At 42.6% G+C, this 16,571-nt stretch overlaps 1 protein-coding gene across 6 annotated transcripts in view; it reads left to right on the top strand.

The window, feature by feature from the left end:
• Positions 1-16,571, top strand: part of Mrvi1 (murine retrovirus integration site 1 homolog) — a 137,019-nt gene that overhangs the window by 85,900 nt on the left and 34,548 nt on the right. For all 6 annotated transcript variants that reach the window (XM_031387878.1, XM_031387876.1, XM_031387875.1 and 3 more), the window contains one exon: positions 13,975-14,098. In XM_031387878.1, coding sequence (XP_031243738.1) covers positions 13,975-14,098 — 124 coding nt within the window. The remainder of the gene's footprint in view (positions 1-13,974; positions 14,099-16,571) is intronic.

Below are 16,571 nucleotides of genomic sequence, written 5' to 3'. Positions count from 1 at the left end.
GCAGGCAGCCATGAGGGCACATGTCTGTAATCCCAGCAGGCAGCCATGAGGGCACATGTCTGTAATCCTAGCAGGCAGGAGGCTGAGTCTGGAGGACTCCAAGGTGAGGCCAGCCTGGGTGCCATAGTGAGACTATATTTCAAAACAAGCCAACAAAAAGGAAGACAGTTACAATATGGTATTATCATTGGTGCAAAATGACGCTTTACTTTTAGTTCAGTTAATAGTCTAGCATGCTCAAACTTAAATTTTTCTTTCTTCTTTTGGTAGCAACTTCTTAGCTTTATATCAATCCATTTGGGTGGGGCCTATATTATGTTATGTTTTTGGCTGTTAGTATTATATGTGAAGTGTGCATAATCAAAATGAGTGTTTTTGCCTGAATGTTTTCTTTCAATATTTAAAATTATTTTATCTTACTTCATGTATATGGGTGTTTTGCCTGCATGTATATCTATGTATCACGTACATGCAGGACCCACAGATACCAGAAGGTGGCACCGGATCTCCTGAAACATTGGAGTAACAGACAGTTGAGGGCAGCATGTGAGTGCTGGGACTAGAACCCAGATCCTCTCCAAGAGCAGCCAGTGCTCTTGACTGCTGAGCATCTCTCCAGCTCCCAATTTTTAAACTTTTTAGTTTATTATTATTTGTGTGTGTGTGTGTGTGTGTGTGTGTGTGTGTGTATTTCCTTGCATGGCCATGCATGTACACATGATTTGTATGTGTGTATGTGTGTACAGGCATACGTGTACACATGGTGTGTGTGTGTGTGTATGTGTGTATTTTCTTGCATGGCCATGCATGTGCACATGATGTATATGTGTGTGTATATGGGCATACATGTACACATGGTATGTGTGTGTATGTTCATGTATGGCCATGCATGCACACATGATGTGTGGGTGGATACACATACCATGCTCCACATATTTATAGTTTGATTTATCTGTGTTTATTTTACTAATATCTCTTCATCTTGCTAATAAGACCTTCATTTTTTTGTCATATTTTAGTTTTTGACATGAAGTTTTACATGTAGCCTGGAACTCACTTTTTAGAGCAAGCTGGTCATGAATACATAGGGATCTAACTTCCTGCCTCCTGAGTGCTGGAATTAATGGTGCACCACCACACCTGGCCATCTGAGCTTCATTTGAGATATAGGTATATTAAAACTTAAGAGATTATTACTACAATAACATTTTGATAGTGTTTCTATTTCTCTGTGACAGTCATATGTTAATTCATATATATTTGTGGAGAGCAGGGTTCTGTTTGCTGTTGTTATTGATTCTATTTATTTTATAGGATTTGGGGGGGCTTTTTTGTTGTTGTTTAGTTGTTTTGTTTCTGTTTGTTTGTTTGTTTGTTTGTTGAGACACAGGCTCACTCAGTAGGCTGAACTGGTCTAGAACTAGCAGTCTTTATCCCTCAGCCTTCTGAATGCTGAAATTGTAGATATGTCCCATCATACCCAGCTTGGCTCTGTTTCATTCTGGCCAAGATGGCTCTTTTGAGTCATGGCTTTAATGAGAATATGTTCTTTTGTGTAGTGGGATTAGCCCTCTCTCAGTACTTTTCTTAGGTTACGTATCTGTGCATATTGTACATAGATTCTGTTCAAGATTGCAGAATGAGCAATGATCGAGAGGCCAGAGGCCAGAGGCCAGAGGCCAGGACAGGAATCTATTCACCAGAAGTGAACAGAGTTTTAGGTTTCCTGACATCTGTATGCCTCCTTTACATTTGAGAATTACACCATCTTGTGCACCTTGCATGGTAGATTCAGAAGGATTGCCCACGCTTTATTTGCTTTGAAGTTTGTAAGCCTTTAGTTTACTAACCTTGTAGACACTCACGTCTCAATTGGACACATTTAGGTATTTCTGTTTTCTCTTCCAGAGCATGTAGTGTTCTTTGTCTATGGCTCTTGCCACACTCTGTGTAACCTTATTTATTGGTAACCAGGACTCTTAGTTCACTGGATTTCCTCACCAATCACTAGTAATGGAGATGAGTGTGGCCCCTGTCACATGCTTCCTGCATTCTAAATATTGCTCTCAAACAGTAGAGTGCTGACTCTGGGGACTGGGACAAGGGCTGCAACCAGAGTGACTACTGCATGCCAGGTGCTGTGCTGAGTGTTTGACCCTGGTAGACTCAGTGCTCCAAGAACCACGAGAAGCAAGCAGGCCTGCTGTAGTCACGTGACACACAAAGACAGTGAGGCTTGTGAAGGCCATGGTGATGTGTCTCTTAACTGCCGGAGCAGGATCAGAGCCTGGATGTGTGTAACTTCTGAGGCCTTTGACCCCTTTGCAGAACATCTTTTTTTCTGAATTTACAACTCTACCTCCTGTTACTTTTATTTTATCTGGTTCAGCATCATCTCAGTTGTGGGTGGCCATGCACATCTCTGCATCTGTGTGTGCTTTATTACTTAGATACCATTATCTAACTCAAAAATGGTGATGAGGAGAACTCTTACCTTGCTTCTCTTTCGGAGTGAATTTTAGTGTGTTCATTTTTCTTCTAAGAGTCATGCATCTTATTAAATAAATGCACTATTTAAAATTATTGTATATGATTTGATAAAAAATATAAGTAATAATTATAAGACATGTTATTGTCTAGTTAGGTCTCTGTTGCTGTGATAAAACACTAACCAAACTATCTTGTGGGCAGAAACAGTTTATTTGGCTTACAAGTCCTGATCACAGGCCATCATGGAGGAAGATCTAGGCAGGATCTCAAGTAGGAGCAGAGACAGGAACCATGGAGGAGAGCCACTTTCTGGCTTGCTCAGCTTGCTTTCTTATACCAGCCAGGACCACAATGGGCTGGACCCTCGCACACCTATCATTTGTCAAGAAAATGCCCCACACAGATGTCCAAAAGAAAGTCTGATAGAGGCAATTCCTCTTCCTAGACATGTCTCATTTGTGTCAAGTTGACAAAACTAACCAAAACAGTATTATTTAACCTTTTATTATTATATATATAGTTATATGTTATATATTTAAAATTCTATTATACATTTATAATTACTATATAATTTAAAAAATATGTTTTTCTTTCCTGTTTCAAAATTGGTGTTGAAGTCTATCAAACATATTTGTTGAAAAGATTATATATTATTCAATTAATTTAGTAATTTTCCTCTTTTGTTTTCTTTCTTTCTTTGTTTCTCTCTTTCTTTGTTTTTCTTTTTGTTTTTCTTTCTCTTTCTTTCTCTCTTTCTTTCTCTCTTTCTTTCTTTCTCTCTCTCTTTCTTTCTTTCTTTCTTTCTTTCTTTCTTTCTTTCTTTCTTTCTTTCTTTCTTTCTTGGTATGAGTACTTGGCATTTTCTTTTATAGCCACCATCCAAGTCTGTACCTGTGTTTGTTTTGGAGTATCTGCAACTTTTTTGGATTAGGTAAATTAACTTCTAAATTGTTGGGGCCCAGGGAATCCCGACATACTGTGTTATCTATCATTTGCTCTTCAGTTCCAGTTCCAGAGTTTGTTGTTTGGCTGGCTGGCTTTGCTTCCACCCAGGCATCCAGGGACCCTTATGTCCTTTTTGTTATCTTTCAGCAGACTCTTGGAGTCCCACAGCTTAGAACAGGACTGGATGGGGGTGGTGGGAGGGTGTGTGTCAGATTCCAGAGCAGGGTGTGGACTGTAACTCCTCTTTCACTTCAGCTCTGTGGCAGCATGGCTTCACAAACAGCAGGAGAAGCTGGGAGTATGGTTGCTAGCCTGAGAGCCGGCCTTCTGCCGTATCCAAACCCCATTCATGTGATAGATTATAGTGGTCATCTCGGTCCCTGTCATATCACCTTGTCAATTTAACAATATTCCTAGGCAGTTTCCCGTTTAATGCCTATGGAGCCTTAATCTTTTAAGATAAAAATTAAACTGATACATATGTATTTCTCCACATTTCTCTCTACTATAAATAATGATATAATGAACTCTCTCACATGTTGTAGAAATGCTTATTTTCTAAGGGATGCCATCCTACAGGTAAAATGGGTGGGTTAAAAGGTGTTTACAAATATGTGTGTTTTGTTGTGTGTAGATTGTCAAACTTTTCTACTAAATTATGCTAATCTATATATACCTAGCCTGTAGCAAAGTCTTACTGTCTATATTGATAGACAGTCACTGAGTTTTATGAGTAGGTAAGTGAATTTGACTCCTATGAGCTCCCAGTTTTAAAGAGAAATTATGCTGGAGGGCTAGCTCAGTGGGTGAAGTGCTTGCTGTACAAACATGAAGACTGTGGATCCCAGAACCCATGGAAAGCCAAACGCTACAGCACACATCTGTAATCACAGCACTTCTGTGGTTAGATGGAGTGAAGACAGGGGCCAGCTGGCCTGGTGGCCACGGTGGCAGGCATGAATGACATAGGGTCTCAAGTGAAGTGGAAGGCAAGGACTGGTCCCTCAGGTTGTCATTTGACCTCCACATGCCACTATGGTGTGTGCATATTCCTCCACTCATAAACAACAACAACAACAACAACACACACACATGCACAAACAAAACGAACCCAGGGTGTTCAATAAATGAACACCTCCTCCTATATTCTCTCAGGTCTAGGGTATGGATGATTAAAAATTTGGGTTTTATCTTTTATTGGTTGCTAAGCTTTGGGCAAGTTTCTCGGTCTTGGCACCTCAGTTTACCCAGTTCTGCAATGGGGATAATTATGGCACCTATAGTCCTCAAAAATCTGATGTAATGTTTTGTGCGACCCTAGTCTTAAGTTCAGTTAGATCCTGCCATTCTTTCCATGACAGTTGCTGAACTGTGGAACTCTATCATGCCAACCAAGGGTGACAGGACAGGATTGGGCTGCAGGCATCCACAGGCCCCTTCCCACCACATACCCAGAACAAAGACCTGGGAGCCCTCTGAGTTCTGACTCAGAGAATATGTCTAGTCTCTAAACCAGTGGTTTTCTACCTGTGGCTCACGGCCCTTTTATCAAACTTCTATCTTCAACAATAATTACACCACAATTCATAACAATAGCAAAATTACAGTTATAAAGTAGCAACAAAAATAACATTATATTTGGGGGTCATCACAGCGTGAGGAACTATATTAAAAGGTTGCCACATTAGGAAGGTTGAGAACCACTGCTCTAAATTCAACAGAGCTCATAGGAAAAAAACTAATCTCTGATGATGATTTCATGAGCAAACTAATCTTGTTGGCTGTTCCTTGGGGAGACTGGAAAGGCCCTTATCAGGGCCTTATCAGGGTGTTCTGGAGTCTCCAGCACCTTGGCTCTCACGTTCCCCAGTAAATCTGACCTTCCAACAAGTCAACCTGTTCTTGTCCCAGGAGCATTCTGCACTGTCTTTGATCGTTGTTTCAAGACAAAGATGTGAGGCTGATATGGGCCACTCCCCAAGTTGTTTTCTGAGAATGTGATGGGGACTAAGGGGACAGGGCTTGGACTATACCATCAAGGAGATGGCCTTATCCCAACAGCCATTAGTGTTTCATCTGTCTCCTAGTGGCACCTTTGGCCCACATTCTTGACAGCTTGCACAGCACCTAGAATCTCTGCAGTGCACTTTTGTCTCAGAGACCTCATTCTGTTCTCAGGATGAGCACTGGAACCTTGAAGGGCCCACTCACCTCCCAGCATCACCCCCAAGGCTCTGGGCCAGCCCCACTCACCTCCCAGCATCACCTCTGAGGCTCTGGGGCCAGCCCCACTCACCTCCCAGCATCACCCAGAACCACTCTCTCCCAGATGTCAACATCTGCCTTTCCTTTTGCAGCTCCTTCATCCTCCACTTCCCACTTTCCCCTCTACATGGAGGGTTTTCTCTTCTCTTCTTTGCCCAGTGAACTCCCATTTTAGATTTTCCTCTGATTAATCTGTCCTCTTTTTTTGTTTATTTGTTTATGAAGAAAAGATTTATTCTCACTATCTTGGAAAATAAAAACAAATAAGATCAAGGTAACAGCACAATCAGGTTCTGGTGAATTCACTCTTCTTTTTTTTTTTTTTTATTAGATGTTTTCTTCATTTACAATATCTCCTTTCCCAGGTTCCCCTCCAAAAATAAAATAAAATAAAACAAAGACTAAAACAAACCCCTGTTCCCTCCCTCATCCCCCTGATCACCACCCAACCCCCTCCTGCTTCCTGGCCCTGGCATTCCCCTACCCTGGGGCATAGAACCTTCACAGGGCCAAGGGCCTCTCCTCCCATTGATGACCAACTTGGCCATCCTCTGCTATACACATGCTGCTGGAGCCATTAGTCCCACCATGTGTACTCCTTGGTTAGAGTTTTAGTACCTGGGAGCTCTGAGGGTACTAGTTAGTTCATATTGTTCTTCCTAAGGGGCTTCAAACCTTTCAGCTCCTTGGGTCCTTTCTCTAGCTTCTTCATTGGGACCCTGTACTCAGTCCAATGGATGGCTGTGAGCCTCTACTTCTGTATTAGTCGGGTACTTTCAGAGACTCTCAGGAGACAGCTATATCAGGCTCCTGTCATCCAGTACTTGATCGCATCCACAATAGTGTCTAGACTATCAGAGGACCCAGCTATACCACTCCTGGGCATATACCCAGAAGATGCTCCAACATGTAATAAGGACACATGATCCACTATGTTCATAGCAGCCTTATTTATAATAGCCAGATACTGGAAACAACCAAGATGTCCCTCAACAGAGGAATGGATACAGAAATTGTGGTACATCTACACAATGGACTACTACTCAGCTATTAAAAACAATGAATTTATGAAATTCTTGGGGAAATGGATGGATCTGGAGAATATCATCCTGAGTGAGGTAACCCAATCACAAAAGAACACACATGGTATGCACTCTCTGATAAGTGGATATTAGCCCAGAAGATCAGAATACATAAAGTACAAACCACAAACCACAAGAAACTCAAGAAGAAGGAAGACCAAAGTGTGGATACTTTGTACCTTCTTAAAAGGGGGAACAAAATACCCATGGAAGGACTAACTATGTAGCAGAGACTATGGAACAGAGACTAAAGGAAGGACAATTCAGAGACTGATCTACCTGGGAATCTTTCCCATATTCAATAATCTCTGTCCTCTTAAACACTAATTTCTGAAAGGGACACTTGTGTGAAAGTTTTGCTCAGTATAGCATATATCCTTGGCTCTAGCCCCCTTGCCTGGGACATAGTAAGTACTCAATAATTAGGGAAATAATTCATGAATAAATGGACTCACCTGCACTCTCTGTGAGAGGAAACCCAAGGGCAGACAGAGTCACTACAATACATCATAAGGCAACTTCAACTGAACAGGGGCTCTTGGGAACAAGGAGGAAGAAGCAGCTATCTTAGTGGGGAGTGAGTCAACGAAGGCTGGAGGGGCAGCTTTGCTCTGGAAGAGAAACACCAGGCAGGGCGAGCAGAAGGAATAAAAGCACATCTCTGGTGCCTGATGTGACCCTGAGTCCGAAGTGGTGGACTTGGGTCAGGGAGGGTGAAAGCCTTAAGGGCCAAGTAATTAATTAAGACACTTGGTGTGCCAGAGAACCCTACAGTAAAGGGAGCCTACATTCCAGCCTAATTCTTCTGAAGAAATTACAACAGCTGGCCTGAGATGAGAGATAGAATTTATTTATTTATTTAGTTAGTTTGTTGTTGTTGTTGTTTGTTTGTTTGTTTTGTTTGTTTTGTTTTTTTTTAATTCAGGGTTTCTCTGTGTAGCCCTGGCTGTCCTGGAACTCACTCTGTAGACCAGGATGGCCTCGAACTCAGAAATAGGCCTGCTTCTGCCTCCCAAGTGCTGGGACTAAAGGTATGCGCCGCCACTGCCCAAGAGATAGAATTTATAAAGGCCCAGGCCCTGCCATTGAGAGAATACCTCATTCCAATTATTGTCATTGAAGGCATCCCTTTATAAAAGACACCTTGTAAAACAATATTGAAATGGTCTGGTGAGGAACAAGGGATGACAGGACTGTGGAAGGATAGTTTGAAAGACATTTGGAGGTGAGGATGGCAGGACATAGTAAGCAAGGTAACAGAAGACCACCAGGAATCTGTGTGCATGGGCAATGGTGCTAGTACCAGTCTCAGATCTCAGTAGGGACAACTCCCTTGAGAAGACCAAGTATCTGTATTTGAACATATTGAGCGCCCAGGGGACACAGCTGAGATGCAACAATTTGACAGACTCATTTTTACATCCTGGCTCTACTGTGAATGAGCTTGGCTCTGGGAGATCTACAAATCCTAACTGGTCTTCAGTTTCCCCCGCTTAGCAGAACAACTGTAGTCAGCCAACAAGAAAGAGCATGGAATGTGTGGCTGATGTCCCATGAATGGTGGTGTTAGAACAATTTTTATTCTCTGTATCTAAATTGGTGATGTCTACAGAGTGGTTGGAAGTCTGGACCAGGATTCTGAGGAAGGTGAATTGTTCTTCTACACAGCTCAAGGCTGGGTCACAGTCTCATGTCTCACACAAGGAAGATGCCTTCCAGAGAAGACAGATGTAAAGAAATGTATTCTAACGAGTGGCTCTGGCCTTGGAGGATAGGAGAAAGTAAAAACTTCCTTGTTGTACTAAAATGTCCCCCTTTCCACAAATACAGAAGGGAGTAGGGAGGAAGGAAAGAGGTTAGACTAGATGTACCCTTCAAGATAAAAACATTACAATATAATCGAGTTTGAGTCGAAGTGAAGTGAAACTGTAGGACTTGCTGAATCTCTGTTATTACTTCCTCCACGGAGGAGAAACTAGTTTTGACAATGTACTAGGAAATGTATTAGGGGTTTAAGCTTGTGGATTTTTCTGGCATTAATGCTTTGGTGTGGAGTAATTGTCCTAAATTCTTTACACAGCATAGCGTCGGTCACATATGGCAGAACACATAGACCCAGAAATAATAGTCATGAGAGAAGTTTATATGCACAGATCCCTAACACGGGGGCACAGTATACCCTCTGGGCCAAATAGACAAGAACCAGGGTCAGCTATGGGGTAGAAGGTGGGTGGGACGGATCTTAATGGGGTTTTCATGGCAACAAGTGAGCTGAGCAGAGTGGGTACCCTGAGTAAGCTTAGAGTCAGAAAGTTTGAGTAATTTTAGCAGGCTCTGAAAAGGAGAGAGGTGTCTAATTGTTGGATACTTGATGATGCTGGACAGGATGGATATTGCTTTGGTATATGAGAGATGGATAAAGGAGATGGTTGGAAATACAGGTTCTAGGTTGACTGGGTTGGTTTAAATATGAAAGGTATACCCAAAAGAGAGTTTTCCTCTGGTCTCCTGCATTGAGCTAGCCCTGGAGAGGCAGTCTTTCCAAGATTGAAGACCCTAAGGATGGAGTAGCAAGAAAACAGAAAAAGCAGAACATCTCATTACATATTTTCTTTGCCAGCAAATTTCTTCCAGCATTCCCTCCTCTGCCTGACAAGATGCTGAATTCTCCTCTGTGTGTTGTCAAGATTATAGCACCCTCCTTGTGGCTAACCATCCTTAAGCATTTTATTTTGATTTATGTTTTGTTTAGCTGGACTTTATTATTTAGTAGTTTTCCTGGGAAGCACCAGAAGTATTCTGTTTGTTTGGTTGGTTGGTTGCTTTTTCAAGACAGGGTTTCTCTGTGTAGCCCTGGTTGTCCTGGAACTCACTCTGTAGACCAGGCTGGCCTCAAACTCAGAAATCTGCCTGCCTCTGCCTCCCAAGTGCTGGGATTAAAGACGTGCACCTCCACCGCCCGACAGAAGTATTCTGTATCCTGAGTTCTAGCATATTTGAAAACATCTTATTTATCAATAGCTTGCATAACTATAAATTTCTTGGCTAACTCCTTTCTATGAAATGTTACCCCATTGCATTCAGCATTGTAGAGAAGCCCAAGGCCCACTGGTTTCCTGTATCCCTTAACTTTCATGTTCCCTGCATATGTATTTTCTTTCCTGTTAGGAATAATAACAGTAGCATTTCTTTATTAACATGCCTATAAGAAAAGAGAAGAAAAGAAAAGAAAAGAAGAGAAGAGAAAAGAAAAGAAAAGAAAAGCATCATATGTATAGTCAATCTCTGAGTTCATCTCTCCTCTCCACTGATTACAAGTTTCTTCTACTATGTCTTTGAATATATTATTTGTTCAATGAAAGGGTCAATAGGGCTCAACTTAGAACCTGCCTTCTTCAATCTTTCCTTCCCTCTTTACATTTTTTATGATCGTTCAATGTATCTGGTCCTCCTTACTAATTCATGTAAAACTGTGCATGTTATATGTCCTCATTTTTTTAACACCCTGACTAGTTCTGTTTTTTCAATCTCTTATTCATTCCATTCTTGGTCTTTAATTTGTTTCCTTAATTAGAATCCTTGTCCATTGTGTGTGGTCTTCTTATCTTGTCCTGATTTCTTTTTTCTTTATCAGATGTTTTCCTTATTTACATGTCATAATCCTGGTTTTTGTCCTGATTTCTTATTCTCATTTTTTTCAGATTCTAATTTCTCCTAGAGTTAAGCAGTTACAGTATATATTTTGCACAGAAATGCAGTTTTTCCTTTCCCCTATGTTCCCTGCATCTATGTGTCCATCCTGACATCTGCCTCCTGTGTGTTTCCATTCTTCCTTCCTTTCTACCTTCCGTCTTTCCTTCCTCTTTTCACTCTAGTATTTTTGTCTTGCTGCCATGTCATTGGTTTCCACTTCATCTGTTTGTGATCTGGACATTTCCACCGGGATCTCCTCCTTCTTTGAATGTGTCGGGGGAGGAGGGTTAGTTTTCATTCACTCCCTCCTGCAGCCTCTGAGATCTCTTTGTCCTCTTGGCTCAGTACTGAGGACTGGGTGCTCATGGGTACATCTTTGTTGCTTGAGTGGGAGGAAAGAGGAAGTTCAGACAAAGCCGTTAGCAGCAACATTTGTAGGCTTTCTGCTTCTTTTCTATAACTTTGGTCAGAGTCGAAAACTGGAGTTTATTATGCCAAATTGAGATATTTCTGTTCCTCCAGCTGGAGATTAGCGAAGTTTGGAGCACCAGTTTAGGATGGAACTGTAGTGAGAGTCTGTCCAGATGTTTATCATCTAGACTTGACTCACTCCTTCCCAGGAGCCATTCATTCTTCAGCCAGGCAAAGGAAGAATAGGAGAGACCAAATCAAGGTCTTAAGCACTGTGCTATTCTCTAGTGGTTCGTGTGGAGCTTCGGTTGGAGCTTTCCATATGGCTCCTGCTGCTCACTCCATCTGAAGAGCTTGCTTTACTTGTTTAGTTGTTTTAAATCTTCCCGTCTGGTAAGCCCCTACATACTGTACAAGTAATTCTGATATAATACCAGGTACCATTCCCTCTTTTCTTCTTTCCTCCTTCTAGGCAGGGAAAGCTAAATGCCAATACAGGCAGCACTTTCTCTTCCTCTTCTTGGCAGTGTTGGTATGGTAGAGTGTGGTAGGTAGAGCGTAGGACTTTCTAGGGAAACTTTCCTTCTGCCGTTCCTCTGCAGGCTGCCTACTTACTTATTCTATCCACTCTTTCTTGTTCTGTGCACTTGTATTCTTAGAAGCTTCCTTATCCAGAATGTATTTTTTCTTTTTTTTAAAGATAGGGTTTCTTGGTGTGGCCCTGGCTGTCTTGGAACTCTCTTTCTCATTCTGTAGACCAGGCTGACCTTGAACTCAGAGATCCCTCCCGTGTGCTGGGATTAAAGGTGTATACCACCTCCTGTCAAAATGTATTTTGTTAATATGTTGTTCGTATGAGTGTTTTATCTGCATGTGTGTGTGTGTACTACATGCATACCTGACGCTTGAGGAGTCGATGAGCCCCCACGTGGGTGCTGAGAATAGAACCCAGCTCCTTTGTAAGAACAAGTGCTCTTAACCATTGAGCCAACTCTCCACTCCCAGAATCCATTCTTAAGCCAGGTGTTGAGATGCATGTTTGTAATCCCAGCATGCAAGAGGCCGGGCTGATGCAAAAGGATCTATGCAAGTTAAAGCTGGCCTGTACGATATAGTGGCACTCTAACTCAAAGCAAACAAACCCAGCAAAAACCCTGTTCTGTGAGGGAGGAAGTCAGGGGAATCAAAGGTGGGAGCACCCCATTTATTTCTAGGAAATTCTGTCTTGAGCCATTACTATTATTCTCAATACTTTCTTTTTTCTGTATTTAAACATTGTTGGCAAATATAGAGTTGATATTATCCTTTTTGGTTGTTAATTTAGTTGCATTCAGGGAAAGGGTATTTGGTTCTAGTATCCAGTTATGTATGGCACTGCTATTTTATAAGAGCTGGTAGCCCTAATTAGTTTCTTTTCTCCTTTCTATTTTCATTCCTCCTTCTTCCTTTCATTTTCCTTCAACTTAGAGGAATGTTTTAGGCAGAGCCCCTGGTGTCCTTCACTTGGCATTAGATTTGATGTTTCAGACACACATACAGCATCCTCAGGAGCCTCCTGCTTAACTGGCTCTCTGCTAAGTGTGGCAGAGGTGCATAGATACAGAGCAAGGCTACAGATGACACATGGAGCTGTCAGTGAGCAACAAATGCCAGCAGAAAACCCAAGAGTTGACAGGTAGCTACAGGAACTTCTGGTCTAATGTTACACCTAGAGATGTAGTACTGGCCATGACAGATGGCCCTGCAGCTTTCATTTGAATAACTGAAATATCGAAGAATCTGCAATACCGTTCTGTTATTGAAAAGACTCAAACTGTTAGAAACATATTTACTTTGAACCCAACTGTCCCCTGCCCCTCCCTGCTGGCTCTCCCTTGGTAATCAGAATCCCAGTCTTAATTCCAGCCAGATAATTGGTACAATTCTGCCTTCTGTCCTGACCTCTAGTCTGGCCTACAATTCTGGAAAACAGACAAGCAAGTTGGAACACTGCTAGGTCAAAAGTCATGGCAGACAATAAAAAATGGAGGTAGACAGCTGCATGTAAATGCAGCACAACCACAGATCAAGATAGGGAGCCTGAGGGTGGTTCAAATGAGAGGTGTCTGAGGTTTTTACTCCACCCTAAATATGCTGTGAGAACACAGTAAAGCACAGCAAGACTATTTTGTGTGGATGTGAAGTTCAGTGCCCAGGGCGTTGGCCAGTGTTCTGGGTTAAACTTGCTGGAGTCCATCTGGGTCTCTCAAACAGCAACAAGGTAGAATGTGTATAGGCATGGGATGGGGACTAGAGACCATGAACCATAGGATTTCTCAAAGAGCTACTGGGAAATAAGAGTCAGATCCAGAAAAGAGCTGGTTTGCCGAGAGTACGAGAGCAGCTCAAGTAGAAGAGAGATTTATGGCTTGCTCTTTCTGTTTCCTGGGTACAATCCTACATCATTTCAGGAGGCAGCACATGCTCTTTGTTGGCTCTGCTGTCTAGCAGACATCCGTATTTCTGAGACCTATGACAAGGCTCATGACCTTAGCTTTATCCTGGAAAATACCCGCTTCTGTTACTATCTAGTGGCAAACCGGTTGCTGATATCTAGGTAGGAGCTAGAAGATGGTGCTTTTGAATTTATTTGGGAAAAATTATCAGTCAAGAGATCTCTTTAAAAGTCTGCCAAATAGAGAGGTTTTCCCCAAACACCATAACAAAAGAGTCAACCAGCTTCCCGTTACCAGAAACCAGTATCTAAATGCTTTCACACCATCCTACTTGACACTGGGGATTATGGGAGAAACAAGTGGGAACAGATAGATGTTGGTTTGCCATCAGGCTGTGCCATTTGCTATGCCTGTAATCTTCAGCAAGCTACCAACTTTACTGAGCCTTACGCTATCCACCTGTAATAAGGGATGACTAAGAAGCAGCTCTTCATGCCACTGTGAGGGTAGAGTAAGATAGAAGACAATAAGGTCTCTGGTATATAACAAAGTGCTTACAAGGTTGATAGCTCTCCTGGGACCTGAAGCTGACTGCTAATAGTACTAGTAATATTTGAAACAGGCATTCTATAAGGAAAACTCTTATTTTTCAGGGGTCTCATCTGAACATGCCCCAGCAGCTGAGGAAGACGAATCAAAGAGTGGTCTGGATGTGATGCCCAACATTTCTGACATATTGCTGCGCAAACTTAGGGTTCACAAGTCACTTACTGGAAGGTAAATCAGGACATGAGCTTTCGAAGATCTTTCAGGGGGTCCCCATGTTAGAGTATGGGTGAAACACAGAGGAGTATCAGTCTTGGTTTTCATCCTGAAAGTGATGCAGTCCAGTGGTTCAGTCAGGGCTGATGCAGCCAAAACACAAAGCACAGGATGGGCCATGTTGGTATTTCCAACTCCAAGAGTATATGAAATTCACAGCAAGAACCTTTGAGGACACGAGGGTCACAATAGGTGAGAGTGGTGGGCTTTGGGCCTGGGAACATACATTTCAAACCACTTGCCAGGGGACACACATTTCAATCCATATAAACCAGTTACCTGGGAGACTGACAGTATATAGAGAGATGCACAACATCTAAAATTATGTGAAGAACTGAGCAAAAAGGCCCCCAGACTCACAGGGAGAAAATTCCCTTCCCTTTCTGAATTTTGGCTTCATTGACTGTAGAAGAGTCGTAAGTGATCTACATTGGCGGGATGCACTAAATAAGACCATCTGTGGGCAGGGCTTGGGACAGTGTCAGCGCAAAACACATCCTTGACAGCTGGATTAGAAAGCAAAAAGTGGGGATTTGAGAAGTTTCTAAGAGTACCATGAGACAGGGCAACCCAGAGAACGATCTAAGTGAGACACTGGGAAGTGAGTCAAAGAAAGACCTTTATGACAAGGTAGTCAGGAATCCAGGTCACAGTGACAAGAAGAAGTCACACATGCAAAGGCTTTGGCGAATAGTTTTCCAAACAAAAAGAAGTGGCTTAAATAAATGTCAGGGAGAGAACTGGTGAGTCACATGCAAAAGAGGGGTTGGAGAGGTGGCTCAGGGGATAAGAGCACTGGTTGTTCTTCCCGAGGTGCTGAGTTCAGTTCCCAGGACCCAAATGGTGGCTCAGAATCATCTGTAATGGGATCTGATGCCCTCTTCTGTCATCCATGCATGCATGCAAATAGAGTACTCATAAACATAAAACACAGAAAACAGTGAAGTACCATGATACACAAACACCAGCTCAAAATGGACTGCAGACCTAAATGTCAGGGGTAATACCATGGGATGCTTAGATGAAAAGAGGCAAGCAATCTTCATGAGCTATGAGCTTGTGTTAGTCCACAGCTCCAGGTAAGGCAGGAAAGCACAAACAGAAGGTTTAAAAAGAACAGGTGGAAAATAAGTCATCATGATGATCATCATAATCTTAATAAAAAGCCTGTGCCATCAATGCTGCCCAGAAAGTGGGAAGCGACTCACAAAATGGGAGGAAATGTCTACAGATCATTTACCTGGTAAGGTGCTTGGTTCTATAAAGAATTCTTGTGATTTAATAAAATTTAGATTTCAAAAAGAGTGCACACTGTGTACCTGAGGAGATATACCATTACTCCGCATTGTCTTGGAGGCCCATGGGTCTGCCTCCTTGCTGCCTAGGCAGGTCCAGAGCTCTGCCTTAAGAACTGGCTGTGTCATGTGACCACTTGACCTACACCACACCTCCCTGTTCCTTACTGTTTGTGTGTGTTTTATAGCTCAAAGTAGAATGTGAATCACTGAAGTAGAAAAATAAGCTTGCCTAATTATTTCTGGAAAGATGTAGTTTTCATTTAATAGCCAAATGAACCTAGATGTCCGAAGCACACTCTAAGCACTTTAGTAAGCTGCCCAGACAGTATGTGCCTGCTCTGCATTACAACGAGAGATCATGTTGACCCGGAGAGGACAGGGCCTGTGACAAGAATTGTAAGCATGAGGCATCTTTGTTATTGTTTGTCTCCATGGTCTGTTTTCTAATGGCTTGATGGCCACAGGGTCTTGCTGTCTCATCCTGACAGGAAGGCTCTTGCTGTCCTTGGTCAAGGGTGAGAACCAGCCCTTCACAGAGATGGCTGACCCCTCTCCCTTTGCTCTCAGGGTCTCTTCGTACTCGTAGAAGGGAGGAAAATTGTGTTTCCTGAGAAGTTATTGATGGCGTGCTTGCTCGCCAAGTCCTGTGACGCGAGTTGGACCCCTCCTGGTCTCCCCACCCAGCACAGGAAAGCGCCTGTGTGGTATTTACGTTATCTGGGCTTCCAATGGGGCCAACTTTAGTTACTAAGGGCTGCACAGGCAGCCACATGGAGTGGCTGTGCAGATAAGGAATCCGTTGACTGGGACAGGCTGTGGGAACTGCTCAGGAACCCTAAAAGGTTCCAGATTTGGAGATTCCAGAGTTTGGAGGCTCTTACTGCAGTGAGCTCTACCAACCCTTTTCTCACCAAATAGATGTTTCTGGAACAAATAGATGTTTGTCACAGTCCTCAGAGTCTAGGAAGGAAGGATCTGACTTTACAGAGCTAGGGAAGCCCTGGAACGCTACAGTTTACCTCAGACACAGTTTGAAAATGACAAATGCATCTGTGTTTTCTGATTTCTCACAGCCTATGGGTGAACAGTAATACTAGCCAGGGTCCCACTGCCCTGCAGTGGACATTGGT

This window comes from Mastomys coucha, unplaced genomic scaffold (genome assembly GCF_008632895.1).
Source record: "Mastomys coucha isolate ucsf_1 unplaced genomic scaffold, UCSF_Mcou_1 pScaffold21, whole genome shotgun sequence".
Taxonomy (NCBI): domain Eukaryota; kingdom Metazoa; phylum Chordata; class Mammalia; order Rodentia; family Muridae; genus Mastomys; species Mastomys coucha.
Note: the sequence above shows the minus strand (reverse complement) of the source record. Positions and strands in the feature narration are given on the sequence as shown.